The 10,781-nt window shown below is 32.3% G+C and overlaps 1 protein-coding gene across 1 annotated transcript; it reads right to left on the bottom strand.

Moving 5' to 3' along the window:
• Positions 1 to 1,987: 1,987 nt before the first annotated feature.
• On the bottom strand, positions 1,988 to 10,631 carry LOC143078731 (putative RNA polymerase II nuclear localization protein SLC7A6OS). The gene is made up of 5 exons (XM_076253678.1): positions 10,446 to 10,631; positions 4,850 to 5,362; positions 3,953 to 4,271; positions 3,381 to 3,455; positions 1,988 to 2,214 (listed from the first exon to the last, which is right to left on the bottom strand). The coding sequence occupies exons 1-5, from the start codon at positions 10,605 to 10,607 to the stop codon at positions 2,126 to 2,128; spliced, it is 1,158 nt and encodes a 385-aa protein (XP_076109793.1). The 5' UTR covers positions 10,608 to 10,631; the 3' UTR covers positions 1,988 to 2,125.
• Between the last annotated feature and the right edge of the window lie 150 nt (positions 10,632 to 10,781).

The following is a 10,781-nucleotide window of genomic DNA, read 5'->3' on the forward strand; positions in this document are numbered from 1 at the left end:
CCAGATGTGTTTCTCATTCTTCTTAGATATTTTTAGCACTTTCTTAACTCATAAGATATAAAAATTTGTCATTTCTCATCTGAGATCATTTAACTGATTTAAAAATAAAATTAAAAAATTAATTGCTCATCAAATTTATGTTCCATCTTTGTTTCTTTCATAAACTATGCTTGATGAATCTTGCCTACTGTTGAATACACCTGTAATTGTTAACATCTTCTTCCTTTGATACATAAAACTACAGGGAGATAACTCTGTAAAATTCAGCTTGACATTTTGATTAAGTTCTATTGTTAAGTAAGTCTTAAGCTTCTCAGTGATCAAAATAAGTGTTTGTCAAACTCTTGTTCATCCAATGAAATTTGTTCAATAAAGTGTGTGGTACATGTTTATTGCAATTTTCATTTTTCTGTGAAAATTAAACTAGCCAATTAATTTTATACGAGGTGTTTGGTATTATCTTAATGAATACATTACAATTGTTTATAAATTGGAAATAAAACACATCATCTTCTAAATATTATATTACTGTAATAAAGTTGTGTATTTTATTACCAAACTTAATATTATTTTTTCTTTAAGGAAGCTGGCTTGTCATGCTTTGGATTTTTTGTCAGATTTTCGGAATCCTCTGGTTTTATCCATTTGAATGCCTTGAAAAAATTTGCCCAGTGACCCCCATTTTTCTTTATGAAAATCTTTTACATGCATAATGATAAGCCATCTGTAAAAAATTTTAATTACTTTTTAAAAGGTTTTGAGAACTTCAACTTGTCAATGATAAAGCTATGAAAAGTCAAGAGAGAATATGTTCCCGCCAAAATTTCAATGGCTCATATCTCAAAAACAAGCACGGTGACCTACATATTTTTTTTGCTCTTTGGATTCCTTAATCAATTCCCTATCAATATAAACTAGTGTTTTGAAAAGTTAATAACTTTGAAACTGAGAAGCGAACTCCCTTAAAAGATATCACTTTTTGGCTAAAATTCAAATATATATACTTAAATCTGACATTGACAAAACCTTAATGTATAAAAGCATTTCTGATGAACATTTTCTTTTTTCAAAGTCATGACTTTTAAGATGTATAAACCTACAATGTATATATGTAATCACTATTACCAACATATGTCTGAGTTAAAACTTTGGCATATAAAATATAAACTTGATACATCTTGTAATCTAAACAGCTCTATTTGATAAATGAATGTCTGAGCAAGTAAATTAGTCAAGTTTGCAAGACGAAGTGCAGATAATATTTGGATTGGAACATGTTTCGATATTTTTGTACCAATTGCCTTACTGACTACAGAGATCAGATTTCTACTTTCTAAAACACATCTTCATATTTTGAAGTTTATATTGCACAATACTGAACACAAAAATTTCTTGCTTTTATATCCATACAGAAGTATATATATTGTTCACACTCCTCTAAAAATTTCAATTGTTTTTATTTTTATTTTATCAATTGCATTGCATTGGTATAATTAAGTGCCAATCTGCCTAACAATCAGGCAGTGATGAAAACATGACTAACAAAAACCATCTCAAGTTTACATTAATGTATGTTTAAAACATTTGTTTCCTATTCCTGTTCTGGTATTACAAGATATAACTTGGATGAAATGCACTAGAAATTTACAATTAATGGGGAGCTAACTCCTTACTATCATTCTAACCAACAGTTATCTAGAGATTTCTCAAAATACTAGACAGTCAGAACAGTTCTGCCAACTTTTCATGAAGGAAATGTGTGACATTTGGCCAAAATAGAAAAGATCAAAGAGAAAATACAATAGATCAATGGAAAATGCCACAAAAAAATCATGAACATGCATAAGACTTGACAATTTAGCGTGAGACTTGGCAGCCCTGTCAGAAACGGAGATGTTTTGATGTTTGTCTGATTCTCACAAAGATTGACACTTAAGATCTCGTTATATATTAATTATCAGTACTATTTTTAACAAAGACATTAGGATATCGATAACTTTTCCTTATTCATATGGTATTTATACAGATGATAAGTAACAGATTTGGTATTTAAGCTTGTTCTTAAAACATCTGTTGTTCAATTATGAGGTAATTTCTGTGTATCCAGTCTTATTATTCCATATCATCATTCCATTTGGTCCATCTCTTGCTTTATCATGCGGTGATATCTGTCATAAGATGACCCAGTTTCGTCATCACTAACCTCTACAGCTTCTGAAATAGTAATATACCTAAGTAAAATAACGGAACATACAGTTATCTCTGCTAGACTGCAAGGTGAACCTTTTCAGATACCAGACTATTGTAAATAAGCATGGATGTTGCACAGCCTTATAAAAAAGTCAAATATATGATAATAGTGTGACAGAGATAGAAAAACAAAACCAAACCACTGCTTTAGATATACTGACCAAAGAACATGCAGGAAAAAATAAAACATATAGCATGCAAATGAGGCAAACCCAAAACATATCATCTGGAAAGTATTTGGTTTTTTTTTATAAATGGACACAGAAAGAGCTGTATTATATTAAACTGTTAGCTTCAAATCTATGAAAGATAAATATTTTTCCAATCTATGAAAGCTAAATATTTTTCAGTGTTCTCCCCAGGGCCTTTTAGCATCATGGTAATGTGATGCTATAATCTTAAATGTGATGCTATCTGAAGTGGTTTTCTTATAGATTATGTTATGGATGTGAAGCTATAATTTTTAGAAACAAGATGGTATTTCAATTTCCACTGTTTACCAGGATGCTAAATGAAATACCTGGGGAGAACACTGATTTAATATCAAATAACTAATAAAGCTTTTATTAAATTTAAATAACTACAATTGGTCTGTAAAAAAAAGTCATTCTTTAGTTTACACTTGATAGAATACGCTGCTGGAACTACTTTCGCAAATATATAAAGAATGTAACTGTGATAAATTCATGTGCAGTACACATTAATTGAATGCTAGCAAGGGCTCCCTGAAGAAGTTAAATATACCTTTGTTCTTTTATTCAGTTTATGAGTGCATACACCCAGTTTACACATCAATAACATATATGTCATGACACAAATCTTTCAGAAATGAGAGACAGAATACTAGTTTGAGATGACCAAAATACAACATAACAATGATCATAACAACAAATTAACAAACAACACTGAAAGCTTGGACATTTTAACTCCCACTTAGAAACCTAGTTCTCTGGATGGGTTATCAATATAATTCATTTATTCAAAAAATATAGTTAAGATTGAGAATAGAAATGGGAAATATGTCAAAGAGACAACAACCTGACCAAAGAGTAAAGAACAGCTGAAGGCCACCAATGGACTATGTTGCTTGAACTACTTTTGTAAACACTGTCTATTAACTATATAGTTACCTATATTACATCTAGATGACATCCAACCTGCTAAATCATGGTCCTGATGTTCAAATGCTACAGTGTCTCTGTCCTCTACAAGTAGATATACATGTACATGTGAGGTCATTTGTGATAATATAAATCATCTCAAGTTCAACTGAAATATATATGCAACAGATAAATATTAATGAAAATGGTCAAACAGAAAAGAACTTCCCATTCAATGAAGCACATGTAGGATATACAATCTGTGTTTAAACTAAATGTCTTTTCAATCTTATCTGAATCATAACTCTTTTTTAAACTATTTTTTGGATATCATTGGTTAACTGTCGTTGTTAAATCGCTACAAATTTAGTGCTATTTCAACATTTGAAGTTTCGTTACATGTATATAAATTCAGCTACATTGTACAATATTTTTTTTTATTCCTTTTATATTTTAATGTTGTATCATATAAATCTTGATATAATAAATTCTTATTCTTTTATTATTTGAAGTTGTGCTGTGGAAATTTACCTACTATGCATGTTCTTATTGTTTTATTTGTTTGTAAAAATGTAACCTACCATCCCCATAATGTAACCTACCATCTCCGTAATGATACTCTGCATCTTCATTTTCATAAAAATGAGGATCTTCATCTGGATAATCATTCCTCCAATTATCTTCATCATTACTATCATCCTCATCCTCGTATATCTCCTCATTTGTAAAATTTCTGTCATCAGCAAATATCAGTTCATCATCATATAATTGAATTTTTAAGTCACTTTCTAAAGCTTTGAAATTAAATTCTTGGTTATTTGTATAATACAAATCATAAACATAATCTTCTTCCTGTTGTGAGACTGTCTGTTTAACGAGAGGTACAGAATTACATGTTATGTTGTCCGCTGACTGAGATTCCTACAAAATAGTGACTAAGTCAGTAAACAACTTTTGAATTATATTATTGCCTATAAATTATAAATCTATTATTTTTGGTGAAAGAAAAAGTAGTTAAACAAGTAAGGTCTTAAGAAAAATTAAAAGTTTTTATGACTTTAGATTCTCAGTAGTTGTCAATCATTTCTTAAGCCTGAGACAGGGTTGGAAATACATTGTGTACTCCCAAAAATGGGTAATATGATTCTTTTTAAGTTTACTATACAAAAACTAGTAAATAGTACACTGTACAGCAGTTTTAGGGTTTTATTGTAAAATTTATACCTTTTATCCAGAGTTGAGAGTCATTTTTGAAGATAAAAAAAAATTTAAGTTCATCCTTTTCTTCATTTTTTTTTATTGATCACATGTCCTAAAGTTAAAACAGCATCAATTAAAATGAATTAAAATCAGCTTTCTTGTTTTTAGTGTAAGGACTTTTTCAGGCCCTCACAAGTCAATGCTAGCAACAAAATTAATAATCGGGAGGAACTGAAATATTCTAGTTAGGCCGAAATAAGAATGATATTTTTTAAAAGTCTATAAAAAATTTCACTTACTTTTAATAATGATTCAAAGGTTGGCATCTGTACAGATGATGGTTGATCAATTTCAACATCTAAAAGTTGGTACACTTTTTCATTTGTATTTGCAGCACCCTTCTCATCATTAACATTTGAATCACTACTGTGTGTCCCATTACAAGTTCTTGTTTTGTTACTATGGTCACAATCATTTGTGTCATTAGCACATGCTCCATTGTGTATTTTTGTTTTGGTACCTCCATTTTTATCTTCACTAGCTAGTTCACCATTTGATAATCTATTACTTTTAGCAATTTCACTTTGAGTCAATTTCTTGCTATCAGAATTGCATATTTCTTCATCATTTTTATCAAGTCTGTCTAATTCAATATTACGTAAAGATGATATAATTTTTAATCTACTATTTTGAGAAGATTGTTTTTGTCTTTGGCGATTTTTTGATGTAATGTTGACAGTGTGTTGTTTATATTCTTTTTGAAGTTTCTCTTTTCTTATGGCATCTCTTATTTGTCTGGAAACACCTTCAATCTGTAATACAAATACATACATATATATTTCTATAAAAAAAACCATGTACATGTACCAACATAAGAGACCTGAAACGATTATGATAATTACATAGAGAACACATGCTGAAATGTCTTGCCTGCTTAACTGACCATTGATGTTATGTTGATAGTTCTAATATATAAATACCACATCTTCCTATATCTCTTTACTACAAGTAGCACATAAACTTAAACATGATTCAAGAAATGAGGTCAAGTTTCAGATAAACAAATCCAGAAATACAGTTATTGTCTGGAACCTAGAACTAGAGGCTCTAAAGAGCCTGTGTCGCTCACCTTGGTCTATGTGCATATTAAACAAAGGACACAAATGGATTCATGACAAAATTGTATTTTGGTGATGGTGATGTGTTTGAAGTTCTTACTTTACTGAACATTCTTGCTTCTTACAATTATATATATAATGAACTTTGCCCATTAGTAACAGAGAAAAATATTTGGTAAAAATTTACATAAATATACCAAATTAATGAAAATTGTTAAAAATTGACTATAAAGGGCAATAACTCCTTAAGGGGTCAATTGACCATTTAGGTCATGTGGACTTATTTGTAGATCTTACTTTGATGAACATTATCGCTGTTTACAGTTTATCGCTATCTATAATAGTATTCAAGATAATAACCAAAAACAGCAAAATTTCTTTAAAAATTACCAATTGGAGGGCAGCAACCCAACAACCCGTTGTCCAATTCATTTGAATATTTCAGGGCAGATATATATTGACTTGATTAACAATTTAACTCCTTGTCAGATTTCCTCTAAATGATTTGGTTTCAGAGTTATAAGCAAAAAACTACATTTTACCCCTGTTCTATTTTTAACCATGGTGGCCATCTTGGTTGGATGGCCAGGTCATCGGACACATTTTTCAAACAAGGTACCTCAAAGATGATTGTGGCCAAGTTTGAATTAATTTGGCCCAGTTGTTTCAGAGGAGAAGATTTTTGTAAAAGATAACTAAGATTTACGAAAAATGGTTAAAAATTGACTATAAAGGGCAATAACTCCTAAAGGGGTCAACTGACCATTTCGGTCATGTTGACTTATTTGTAAATCTTACTTTGATGAATATTATTGCTGTTTACAGTTTATCTCTATCTATAATAATATTCAAGATAATAACCAAAAACAGCAAAATTTCCTCAAAATTACCAATTCAGGGGCAGCAACCCAACAACAGGTTGACCGATTCATCTGAAAATTTCAGGGCAAATAGATCTTGACCTGATAAAACATTTTTACTCCATGTCAGATTTCCTCTAAATGTTTTGGTTTTTGAGTTATAAGCCAAAAACTGCATTTTACCCCTATGTTCTATTTTTAGCCGTGGCGGCCATCTTGGTTGGTTGACCGGGTCACGCCACACATTTTTTAAACTAGGTACCCCAAAGATGATTGTGGCCAACTTTGGATTAATTTGGCCCATTAGTTTCAGAGGAGAAGATTTTTGTAAAAGATTACTTAAGATTTATGAAAAATGGTTAAAAATTGACTATAAAGGGCAATAACTCCAAAAGGGGTCAACTGACCATTACGGTCAGGTTGACTTATTTGTAAATCTAACTTTGCTGAACATTATTGCTGTTTACAGTTTATCTTTATCTATAATAATATTCAAGATAATAACCAAAAACGGCAAAATTTCCTCAAAATTACAAATTCAGGGGCAGCAACCCAACAACAGGTTGACCGATTCATCTGAAAATTTCAGGGCAGATAGATCTTGACCTGATAAACATTTTTACCTCACATCAGATTTCCTCTAAATGCTTTGGCTTTTGAGTTATAAGCCAAAAACTGCATTTTACCCCTATGTTCTATTTTTAGCCGTGGCGGCCATCTTGGTTGGTTGACCGGGTCACGCCACACATTTTTTAAACTAGATACCCCAAAGATGATTGTGGCCAAGTTTGGATTAATTTGGCCCAGTAGTTTCAGAGGAGAAGATTTTTGTAAAAGATTACAAAGATTTATGAAAAATGGTTAAAAATTGACTATAAAGGGCAATAACTCCTAAAGGGGTCAACTGACCATTTCGGTCATGCTGACTTATTTGTAAATCTAACTTTGCCGAACATTATTGCTGTTTACAGTTTATCTCTATCTATAATAATATTCAAGATAATAACCAAAAACAGCAAAATTTCCTCAAAATTAACAATTCAGGGGCAGCAACCCAACAACGGGTTGACCGATTCATCTGAAAATTTCAGGGCAGATAGATCTTGACCTGATAAACATATTTACCTCCTGTCAGATTTCCTCTAAATGCTTTGGTTTTTGAGTTATAAGCCAAAAACTGCATTTTACCCCTATGTTCTATTTTTAGCCGTGGCGGCCATCTTAGTTGGTTGACCGGGTCACGCCACACATTTTTTAAACTAGATACCCCAATGATGATTGTGGCCAAGTTTGGTTCAATTTGGCCCAGTAGTTTCAGAGGAGAAGATTTTTGTAAAAGTTAACGACGACGGACGACGGACGACGACGGACGACAGACGACGACGGACGCCGGACGCAAAGTGATGGGAAAAGCTCACTTGGCCCTTCGGGCCAGGTGAGCTAAAAATGCTTCTTTTTGGCCCCTTAATTCTTAAACTGTTTGCCCCATAAAATCTTTAAAGGGGAGGGATTTCAACTTTATTTTTATGTTGTTTATTGAATTCTTTATAGTTCTACAATCAATGCATGGTAAAATTGATTGTTTTGTTTAAAATTGTGTACATAATTGCCTTCAAAATTTCCAATTAGAAGCCTACATGGGGGAAATTCCCCACAAATAGTGACATGACACCCTATAGAGAAACATCAGGAAGCCACTAAAAACAAGGAAGAGCTTACTTTTGTCAATTTTGATAAGGAAGGAGAAGAGAAAGGACAGAAGAAGAGTGTGGAAGGAAGTGGTTTACTAGGAACAGCAACTGATTGGCCAATGTTAGTGGATCTGAAGCAGAAGTTACAATTCCCGCCACAGATTGCAGTAACAAACCGGAGTCCTGACATCGTCATTTGGTCAGCCTCAACAAAACAGGCAATCCTGCTGGAACTAACCGTGCCATGGGAAGAAAGAATAGAAGATGCCAACGAAAGAAAGAGATTGAAGTATCAAGACCTACTGACAGAATGTAAAGACAATGGATGGCGGGTTTGGTTATTTCCAGTGGAAGTGGGAAGCAGAGGATTTGTTGGACAGTCTATGTGGAGAGCATTAAGAGCATTTGGTATTGTTGGAGGGGAAAAATCAACTGATTGGTAACTTGTGCAAAGAGGCAGAGACATCATTAATGTGGTTGTGGAAGAAAAGGTTTGAGCAGTGGAAGCAGTAAGTTTAGAGGCAGGGATGGACAGAATCTGGGTCCGTTCGCACCCAATCGTGTTTGCGCCTATTCACGTTCGCACCCTACACGTTCGCATCCAAAGTCCAAATTTTTATTTTTAACTATCATATATACTATGAAATACAAATCGTACAATGTATCTTGACTCCATATCTTTTTTTTTGTAAAAGAAATAATAATGATCTGGTCAAAATTTTATTGGTTTTGTGTTTAATAATTTGTAAACGAGTTTTGGAAAGTGTATTGCTATAAATATTTAGCCATCATATTGTCATACTTGTCCAAACACACATGAGATCAAAGGAGACAAGCTGTTAAAAACAATTATATTTCTTGTTTTTTATTTAAAATCTTCAAAGTTTTAGTCAAGCTAAATATATACAGTTATTTACATCAAAGCAAGTTAAAAGACTTAAATCAGCAATCATGGTTTTTAAACACTAAAAAATAACACCAAATTAGGCTGTGTATAAATACCAATTAGCAGTAATCATACATAATTAACATTTAATAATTAATCAACTGAAATTCAAATACAAATTGGGCACAAACATGTGTCGTGCAAATGGACTTCGGGGGCGAAAACATGTGAGGTGCGAACGTGTAGGGTGCGAAAGTATATTGGGCGCAAACAGACCTGATACCAGATGGACAGCCATGAGGATTCCGGCTGGGACTTGATCACCCCAGTCAGAACACCTCTGGAGGTTGTAGTGGACAGCGCCAAACAGCCGAGAAAGGAGGATTCACCTGAAGACGGAACCACGCATCTTTCCAACAGGATGTATTAAGGTAAAAAAAAAATGAATATAATGTTCGTGTCAGTCAGTTTATATTGGTGGAGGAAGCAGAAGTTCTAAATAACACATAGGAAGAAAATAGCAGTGACTTTAAATACACTCTTTATCACAACATTCGTAAACTAAATGTAAGAGTTATTTTTAAATGGAAGCAAGTTAACTCGTACCAACGGAAACTCGTACCATGTTAACTCGTACCAAAAAAGTTAACTCGTACCAACTTAAAGTCGTACCATTAAAAAAAAAATTTTTGTGGTGTTTTTTCTTTCTAAAATTAATAAAAAAAAGTTGAATTACTGTAATTTTATACTGGATTTTAATGAAAACTTGGACAAAAATACGTTTTTTTTGTTATTAAGATACTAATATAAATGGTCTTAATTACCTTAATACCCTGCTAATTAATATACGATATTCCTTTGATTGTGTGATCAAATTAATACATTCCTTTGATTGTGTGATTATTGGTTGATTATTAACTAATAGAAATAAACTTAAAATATTATGCTGCCAACACTACCATTACATCTACTGGCTATTCACAATACCATTAGAACCATGGATGGACAATCAAACTCATAAAAAGAAATAAACGCCATGGCTAATAAATAATAGCACACAAGACCGTGACAACTTAGCAAACGAAAGACTAATCTGATGATGATTTCAGGTCTCATTTACTTTCCTCTGAAGGTGTTACTACTCTTTTTCAAAGCAATGCATATTTCACACATTAAATGAACATGACATTACTTAAAATCTTGATAAAAGTTAGCAGTGGTACGAGTTTACATTGGTACGAGTTATTTTTTAGTGGTACGAGTTAACGTTGGTACGAGTTTACATTGGTACGGGTTAACTATAATTCTTTTTAAATTTGTGTCCCCCTTTTTTTAGTCACCTTCGAAGCAACAGTTCCTGCAAATTTCAGAGAGCTTTGGGGTTCATTTTCCAATGAGCTTGCTTGTGGATGATTTTCTTCTTTCTTCCTTTTACATGAAATGACAATCGATTCCAGGGGATCTTCGTTTCTTCTACGTTTCACACGGACGATAGTTGCCATTCCGATTCGTAAAATTTTACAGTGTTAATCTCTAAATCAAAGTGATTAGTAAACAATAACACTTTGTGTGTTCGGTTTACATTAAGATTATGTCAAAACATTAATTCTAATTTATTTGTTTGAATCTAATAAAAATATACATTCTTAGAGTTGATTTAACCAAGAAAATATTAT

The sequence above is a fragment of the Mytilus galloprovincialis genome, chromosome 6, assembly GCF_965363235.1.
Source record: "Mytilus galloprovincialis chromosome 6, xbMytGall1.hap1.1, whole genome shotgun sequence".
Lineage (NCBI taxonomy): Eukaryota > Metazoa > Mollusca > Bivalvia > Mytilida > Mytilidae > Mytilus > Mytilus galloprovincialis.